Source organism: Erpetoichthys calabaricus, chromosome 12, assembly GCF_900747795.2.
Source record: "Erpetoichthys calabaricus chromosome 12, fErpCal1.3, whole genome shotgun sequence".
Taxonomy (NCBI): domain Eukaryota; kingdom Metazoa; phylum Chordata; class Cladistia; order Polypteriformes; family Polypteridae; genus Erpetoichthys; species Erpetoichthys calabaricus.
The window spans coordinates 16,955,610-16,964,965 of NC_041405.2; the positions used below are offsets into that span (position 1 = coordinate 16,955,610).

The 9,356-nt window shown below is 39.3% G+C and overlaps 1 protein-coding gene across 1 annotated transcript; it reads left to right on the forward strand.

Annotated features, from left to right (window-relative positions):
* Nucleotides 1-358: 358 nt before the first annotated feature.
* Nucleotides 359-6,978, forward strand: LOC114662958 (zinc finger protein 345-like). The gene is made up of 2 exons (XM_028816704.2): nucleotides 359-710; nucleotides 4,591-6,978. The coding sequence occupies exons 1-2, from the start codon at nucleotides 689-691 to the stop codon at nucleotides 6,681-6,683; spliced, it is 2,115 nt and encodes a 704-aa protein (XP_028672537.1). The 5' UTR covers nucleotides 359-688; the 3' UTR covers nucleotides 6,684-6,978.
* Nucleotides 6,979-9,356: the final 2,378 nt, after the last annotated feature.

Genomic DNA, 9,356 nt, shown 5'->3' on the forward strand with positions numbered 1-9,356 from the left:
CATAGATGTTATCTTATTTCTAGTTTTCCCATGTTTTTTGTGCCAGCTGCTTGCTTTGAACAGTGCTTAGTTATTTTCATTTTCTTAACACGACCCAACTTTTTGTTGTCGACACGCTAACCTTTTTAGATTTCAAGTATTACAGCGCCCACCCGTCAATCCCTCTGTTGCCTGTAATGCCACGCAACACGACATAGCAGCATCTGAAAGTTGTGTTTAATCTTTAGATGCACAAATAGTTTTATCTGTTTTCAGTAAGTAAATTGTGACTGTCCTTGTTGAGGTCTTCCTTTGGGTCTGGAACCCTTGCATAACCGCCCCCAGCTTGAGAGTCCGCTGATGGCCAATCAATCAGGTCCTTCAGTTCCACGAGATAACCAAATGGAGGTCTTTTATTTTGAAACGACAGGCTAGCCATGAGACCGGAAGGAGATTTTGCTCTTTCCTCTATACTATAAATAATATTTCGCACTTTTACACCAAACACCTCGTACAGTCTATTTGCGCTTCGATGTGTGCCAATCAGGAAAGCCAATAAAAAAAAAGAAAAAGCAGAAGCTGGTTCTGATAGATCACAGTGGAGTAAACACGAACAGCATTTGAATTGTTTCAGATTCGGTCGCACGGGGACTTCGGGGTAATCTGACAAAAAGAAGAAGAAGAAGAAGAAGGAAAACCTGAGAGCACCATGTCAATGAATCAAAGAGCAGGTGAGTTCAGTTTCGCAATGCGCGATCGCACCGAACACTGGGGACTCGCAGGGATGGCAAAAGGTGTGCAAATAGAGCTCCGAGAGAAAACTGCTAAGGACAAGGCTCGTTCTGCAGGAAAATATGTAACTAAATAAAAACAACTTCCTACTTAAAAAGTGGAAAAAAAAACACGTTTAGTTGTACTTGTGGTAATCCAATAATATTAGTGGCTTTTTGTGTTGGCTATGCGGCGGCTTTGGCATTTCTTTAGTACAAAGAGGTGTAAGTTTGACTGCTTGGTCTCTCTAAGGATACATACTAACGACTGAAATATAATAGTTTGAAAGATTGTATAGGTGAACGAATATTGTAGGACAGTGCAGTGATTAGGTAATTTTGGCAGATTTTCCTAATTCAACTATCTAATTTAATGTTCAGGAAATTATAACGTTAAAATTTAAAAATATGTGCCACAGGCATCTATCTATCTATCTATCTATCTATCTATCTATCTATCTATCTATCTATCTATCTATCTATCTATCAGCTAGATAGATAGCTAGATAATCTGTCTTTCTGTCATGTAATTTCCACGGAGGTACTGCAGCATATCCCGCAAGGCAGGGAACCAGTCCATCGTTGGGCGAACCCAACACACACACTAGGGCCAATTCAGCCTGTGGAAGGACACCGGAGCACTCGGAGGAAACCCATGAAGACAACAGGAAGAAAATGCGAGCTCCATTTAAGGATGCCCCAGGACACAAACCCCGGCCTCCTTACAGCGATGAGCAGCGCTACCACTGATACCGTGCCATCCTATGTGTAAAATTTTAAATATCAGTTGAATGTATAATTAGTTACTCTGTACATTGTTACCTTTTATTTATTATCTCATCAGACAAATTTTATTTGATACTGCTTCTGAGTTTAAGGTCCCAATAGTGCATAACTGTGGTAAAGTGCATTGCAAATCTTATTTTACATTATTCTTGAAAATCAGTTTAGCCTTATTCATATATCAATAAAAATAACACATATTAAACATTTAAGGGCAATGTTTATTTTTTAAATTTCAAAAACTATAGAACAAGTTAAATGTACAAAAAAGTGAAAAAAGAGGAAATGAGTGTCTAACAGCAACATTAACTAAGAATACAACCAAGAGAAAAGAACCCGTCTTTTAAACACAATAAGTGTAGGTTTGGAGGTTGCTGTGAAAAGTTAAATTATTGCCAAAGAATCCCTGAATAAAAATGTTATTTACTGTGCTCGTAATGCTTAATATCTATGCATTCTGACTGGCAAATATTGTGTCAAATTATCACTATTCTATTGCAGTGACTTGAAGAATGTGATAACACTAAGTGCCTTGAGTAAGGAAACAGCGCTATACTGTGCTGCTGCCTCACAGTTAGGAGACCTGGGTTTGCTTCCCGGGTCCATCCTGCGTGGAGTTTGCATGTTCTTCCCATGTCTGCGTGGGTTTCCTCAGGGTGCTCCGGTTTCCTCCCACAGTCCAAAGACAGGTTAGGTGCATTGGTGTCTGTATGCACCCTGCGGTAGGCTGGTGCCCTGCCTGGGGTTTGTATCCTGCCTTGCACCCTGAGTTGGCTGGGATTGGCTCCAGCAGACCCCCGTGACCCTGTAGTTAGGATATAGCAGGTTGGATGATGGATTATTATTATTATTATTATTATGTGTATACACACATATAGGCATATGCTGTATAATTTTCAATAGATCGATTGGAGAGCATGCAGGAAATGATCTCTTAATTGCAGTCTAGCCACTCTGACCAATACAAAGACCTCCAGAGTTTCTATAGACAAGATGAAGACTGACAGCAGTAATAAATCATTCAGTCGACTGTGGAAAGTTTCTAGGAAAGTTAAAGACTTAAGGTACAAAACTTATGCTCCCTTTTAGGTGAGGCTTAAAGAAATCCTTTGTTCTGCAATAGCAATATGTATGAGTTTAAATGTGTATGAAAATGGTTATATATAAAGTTATAGAAAAATACACACACACACACACAAAAAAAAAAAAAAATTCCTCACAGACCCACCCTGGCAATGACATTGTATTAACTGAGGTTTCATAAAGTCCATTTTTGGAAGCTCTAATTAAAAAAAGAAAAGAAAGAAAGAAAAGAAACTACAGTTGGAAAAAAAATAACAAAACTATGGGTCTTTCTGATTGATTGATTTATAAAGCAACTGGCAAACATGATAGCAGAAAATTACCATTATTCTTTTAAGTTTTTTCTTGGAACAATATTGATTAAGATAAAACTTCATAAACTGACCTATTAATAAAATATATATAGTATATAGTACCGAACGTCACAGTTCCAACAGTTATTAGTTCGACAACAGACACCTTTGATTGCCCATGTTGTACTGTGACGTGGGGTATTTGCTTTGCTACAGTAATATGTAGATCAACATGTAAATTGTTATACATTGCATATTTACAGTATATGTGATGATGAAATTCTGTGCTAACTACAGCTACTTAAAAGTGACAGAATGATGCAAAACAATAAATAATTAATATATCTACATAGTAATCAGGCAACTTTGCAAGAAAAAAGGGGAATAGATCTGAAATGAAAATGTATTGATAAACCGTTATAGAAAGATAAAACGTGTTAGATTTACTATGTGTGGCTGAAAAAAGGTCAGCCGTCCCGTTATTATAGTACACAATTGAAGAACAACATTTATTTCTATAGCACATTTTCATACAAATAATGCAGCTCAAGGTGCTTTACATGATGAAGAAAGAGAAAAAAAGACAAAATAAATAAGAATTAAAATTAGGGAACACTAATTAACATTGAATAAAAGAAGTGCACAAAGTGTGATGAACACAACAGTGGAGCCATCATACATGTTCTGGCACCTAATACTGTATGTAAGGTGCCATGCAAAATAAAGATTTTAGTTTTATACTTTATATTTAATCTGTTTTACTTTAGGTCAACTGCTTTTGTGAATCCCTGCACTTGTGTTTGTTGTAGCCTTAGTACAGTTGTCTGGATTTGAATAAAGAACATCATAAAAAGCTTATGGGTAGCATGGTGTTGCAGCAGGTACCATTAACATGTTTGATCTCTTAGGACGCAGATTGATTTGTAAGTTTGAAAGCCCTCTGTGCAGAATTTGAACACGTGCGGGTTCCTATTGAGTTCTTATTATTTTTTTCCTCGCTTTTCAAGTAAATCTACTGTGATTGAAATTTAGTACTATAGGGTGTTGTAACGTGTTAGCCATTTTATGGATGTAGTGAGCAGTTAAGCAAAATGGCGCCTTTTACTGGCTAACTAGAAAGATTACAATATGCATCATCTTGCCTGAAGAAGGGGTCTGAGTTGCCTTGAAAGCTTGGATATTGTCATTGAAACATTAGAACATTCTAGATGAGAACAGGCCATTCAGCCCAACAAAGCTCGCCAGTCCCATCCACTTATTTCTTCCAAAAAAACGTCAAGTCGAGTTTTGAAAGTCCCTAAAGTCTTACTGTCTACCACACTATTTGGTCACTTATTCCAAGTGTTTATCGTTCTTTGTGTAAAGAAAAACTTCCTAATGTTTGTGCGAAATTTACCCGTAACAAGTTTCCAACTGTGTTCTTGATGAACTCATTTTAAAATAACCATCTCGATGCACTGGTCTAATTCCCTTCATAATTTTAAACACTTCAGTCATGTCATGTCTTGTCAATCATGTAATTTTTCTAGTTAGCCAATAAAGGGAGTCATTTTACTTGACTTCTCACCGATTGCAATTTGTATAAGAATAACAAGTGAAACCTTCCAATGGGGTGACTTCTTATTCTAGGCAACATACGCCTTACATGATAACTTTTTTTTTTTTGTTTACTTCTCTCACAGAAGTTCCTGAAGCCTGTTACCAGCCTGCTGATGGAGTAACTCACTTGGGCTCACATGTCACTGAGGTGGGCACTCTGAACACGCAGAACACTGCAGATGCTGCTTCTATGAAATCAAGAAGGACCCCTAAACAAATGAAACAAGAGGATTCTGAAGTGGACCTTCCTGGTGCCATGCCAGATGGCCTGGATCAGATCTTCATTAGCAGTACAACAGCGCATTTAATCATAGTTAAAGAGGAGATCTCAGAAGTGGAGCTTTCTTCCACAATCAAAAGAGAGACACATAGTGTAGACTGTGCTGCTAAAGCTACATTCAAAATTCATACACCTAAAGAAACCCAACTAGGGATTGTGCAGAATACGCCATCTTCTGTCAAGCAGGAGTGCAGGACTGGAACAGAGAAGACAAATGAGAAGGAATTAGGAGAGAATTATATTCAGAATGAGAGTACACAAAGCCAACAGGTGGTTTGTGGTGCTCTCCTAATCAAAGATGAAAGCTCATATCTCAGTGAAAATCTCCAGTATTTACAAACACAGGGCATGCCTTACCAATTTGCAGAAACTGAACATGCCTATAAGGGAGTTCACACAGGTGACAAAGTGACGCAACAGACTCTTAGTGGAGAGACTTTTACCAGAGCTACAAACCCTAATGCCCATCAGGGACTTCCCATTGGGGAAATAACATATTGGTGTACCGAACGTGGTAAGATGTTTAATCTCCCTCCTACCCTTAATCTGCATAAAACAATTCACACAGTAGAGAAATCATTCCAATGTACTGAATGTGGAAAAACCTTCAGCTGTGCCGCACAGTTTAAAGTACACCAGAGAATCCACACGGGAGAAAAACCATACAATTGTAGTGAATGTGGAAAGTCTTTCAGACAGAGAGCACACCTGAGGCAACACCTGAGAATTCACACGGGAGAAAAGCCATTCCAGTGTCTTGAGTGTGGAAAGACCTTCAGCCGGACGACAAGATTTAAAGAGCACCAGAGACAACACACAAATGAAAGCCCCTACCGATGTACTGAATGTGGAAAAATGTTCTGCTTTGCCGAAACTCTTAAACGCCATCAGAGAATTCACACAGGAGAAAAAGCATTTCCCTGTGACCAATGTGGGAAGACTTTTAACAGTAGAGCAGAATACAAAATACACCAGCACGTTCACACGGGTGAAAAACCTTTCCGGTGTACTGAATGTGGAAAGGGTTTCATCAGGGCAAACAGCTTGAAGGAGCACAGGAGAATTCACACAGGAGAGAAGCCATACCAGTGTCCTCAATGTGGAAAGACCTTCAACAGGGCTACCAGCTTTAAAGAGCACCTGAAAATTCACACGGGAGAGAGAGTGTTTATATGTAATGATTGTGGAAAGACTCTGAAAAGTGCTTCGGGCTTTCGAGAACATCAAAGAATCCACACTGGGGAGAAGCCTTATCAGTGTAGTGAATGTGGAAAATCGTTCATATATTGCAAACAGTTTAAGAACCACAAGAGAATTCACACAGGAGAAAAACCGTTTGTATGTCATGAATGCGGGAGAGCTTTCCAGCGTGCCGAACAAGTTAAAATGCACCAGAGGATCCACACGGGGGAAAAACCATTCCAGTGTATTACGTGTGGAAAGACCTTCAGCAGTGCAACATTGCTTAAAGTGCATGAGGGTAACCACACTGGGGAGAAGCCGTACCACTGCCTTACGTGTGGAAAGGCCTTCAACCGAATTCCACTACTGCAACGACACCAGAGAACTCACACTGGAGAAAAACCGTATCAGTGCGATGAGTGTGGGAAGAGTTTCACCCAGGGAACGAGTCTTAAAAGTCACAAGATGATCCACACGGGAGAAAGGCCGTATCGGTGCAATGAATGTGGGAAAACATACAACCGGAGTATCAGTCTGCAGTACCATCAGAAAGTTCACACAGGAGAGAAGCCATACCCGTGTATGGAATGTGGGGAGACGTTCGCATGGAGTAGTTGTCTTAAGAGACACCAGAAACTTCACACAGGTCTTGAAGAGTTGAATATGGTTGAAGGACATCTGGCATTTGGAAACGATTCTGAACTGCATACTTAGAAATGCCAAATGTTGGGATCTTCGGCACTTTAAGATCATGATGGTGGTTTTGGGATTTTTACACTGCTTGTTAATGAGATTCATTTGTACTGATTATTCTCATTATTTTTTTGTGTTTTTTGTCTCTAAGAATGCTTTCCATTTGTGGGGCTGCTATTTTTGACATGGTCTACACCTCTTATTTATGGGAGAGGTGCAGCTTCTGATCTTTAAATTAAAGTAAAGAATGACTCTTGTTAGAGAAATAAAGTTGTAAGGAAATAATGCTAGGTTCCTGAGGTTTGATTTCTTGACCGCGAGTTTTGTGTTACCCAGTCGAGGAAGGTTGTCCAGTTGAGAGACCTCTGCCCATCTCTTGCTTTTGAATTTTACTTTAGTGATTCATTTGTTTAGATAGCTTGGTTTGGAAATATCAGTGTTCAAAACCAGCAGCAAAAACAGGATAAATCAAATGGTAAAATGGAGCAGTAAAATAACAAGTCCCCACAATTAAATCAAACAGATGTTCTTAACAAGCAAGTATCGAGTACAGTTCAAACAGAACTCATCTACTAAACTATATTCACAATTCTGTCTGTTGTCATCGAGTCACAGGTTCAGTGTTTGAGGATAAAAAGAAACTAGTCCAAATGCCCCTTCATGCCAACTCTTATTACTCTTCTTAAATATACTTTACTTTATCAAACATCTGCAGGCTTAAATCATGTCTGTTCAATCATTAGTCAAGTCTTAATATTGGTTTATTTTGTATATGTAATATGCAAGATCTAATGGTATGCCATAATTGTTATGTTCACTACTTGTATGTCCTGCATATACACTACTAGCTATCCCCCACAGCTCTGCCCACGTAGTAGTGAAACAGGACAAACTTTAAAATTTAATAAACAAACAGGTATCGCTAGCTAAGCAGAGGCAAGGTACCCTCCAAAATGCAGAGGTAGACCGACTCAAACGGAAGCTGGCGCATGAGTGAGGAGGGCCCTGCCCAGCTCCCCCCCTTCCCTCGGCCCCCAGCCTCTGTCTCGGATTAGCACGAATATATCGCTCCTGGAAGCGAATTTTGATTCTTAGCACAAGGAGAGAAGTCGCAAAATCAACCGGAATGTTCAAGCAGATTATAGAAAAATAAACCTGATCTAAATCCATTAAGTAGTTCTTTCGTTCTCTAGCTAAGCGGAGATAAGGTACATACCCAGAGGCTGGCGCACGAGTGAAGAGGGCCCCGCCGAACGGCCCATAGCATCTCCCTCAGTTTTGCGCAAAAAAATCGGTACCACAAGCGAACTTTGATACTTAGCACGATTAGAGAAGTCGTAAAATCAACCGGAATGTTCAAGCAAATTATAGAAAGAACAACCCGATCTAAATCCATTAAGTAATTATCTCGTGAAAAACGGACAGACATACAGGCAGACAGACAGATGTTGGAGTTTATAAACTTTATGGCCAAACGTTTAGGGATGCCTGACTATCACAGCTATATGTGCTTGTTGGATATTCCATTCCAAAATCGTCATATTAATACGGGATTGTCTCCCCCACGCTCTTCTGGGAAGGGTTGAAGTTTGCCTTTTCAGACAAAAGAGCATTTGTGAGGTCAGGCAATTTTGGAGAAGAAGACCTCACTTGCAGTCACTGTTCCAAATTCATCCCAAAGGTGTTCAGTACACTACTGGTTCTTTAATGGCATTTTATGTTTCTTTACTGGTTTGTGTGGTTCCTGATATATGGCATTGCTTGACAGAGCACCGTTTCATTCTGAGAAGGGTTATTTGCATGTGAAGTTGGTTCAGTCTGCTTAGAAAAACTTTCTAATATGAAGAAGAAACCTGAAATATTTAATGTCTACTATAGGTGATGCCACATCCAGGTGAAGGTTCCAGAAATTATCTTTTATTTATTTGGATCTACAGGCTTCATACAGTAAATAACCATGTATGGACAGATTTGTGAAATACCAATAGGTTCCTGATTTTAAAGGGACCAATGACGTAGCTCCATGCCGCTCGGGGCGGGGCAGGGCGGTGCTTCAATGTGCCGCCCTCCAACATATCTGAATATGTTAACCTATAGAAAATTAAAATGACGTATAGAGGAAAAAATAAGATACATTTTGCATACATTTATTCATATGTAGAGAAACAGCAATAATTTTTCACATATAATTATTGATAAGCATCAACTAAACAAGAATACAGTATAGACGCACTGATAAGCCGTGTTCTAATTATTAGTTTAATGTAATTACGCTGCGAAAACCAGAACCAGTATAGTGTACAAGTGATGGGGATGTTTTCTGCCCAGAGCAAGAACGCATTCGGAATGATAACGAAACAAAATTATAAATTGTAAATTAGTTGTTTATCTTCCTAGAAACTCTTATCGGTATAATGTTTATGTTTATTTTTGTTATTGCCTCATAAATTTCATCTGCTGCGTCTGATGCCGTCACAGAAGGACAGTCAGAAAATTATTTTTGATGCATCTGTAGATAAAAATCAGAAAATTTTACTTTTTTCATTCAAGAGTGACATTTTACCGAATCCTGCTGCTTACACATGCACAAATTGTACTGAGCCTTTTGGCCAATAATACCGCCCCGAAAATATGCCGCCCGGGGTGAACCGCCCCTTCCGCCTGCCCCAGGCTACGCCACTGAAACGGACTCTT

Coding starts and splice junctions, on each gene's coding strand:
- LOC114662958 (XM_028816704.2), top strand. CDS start 689: ATGTCAATGAATCAAAGAGCAG. Junction 711..4,590: donor GTCAATGAATCAAAGAGCAG/GTGAGTTCAGTT, acceptor CTTCTCTCACAG/AAGTTCCTGAAGCCTGTTAC.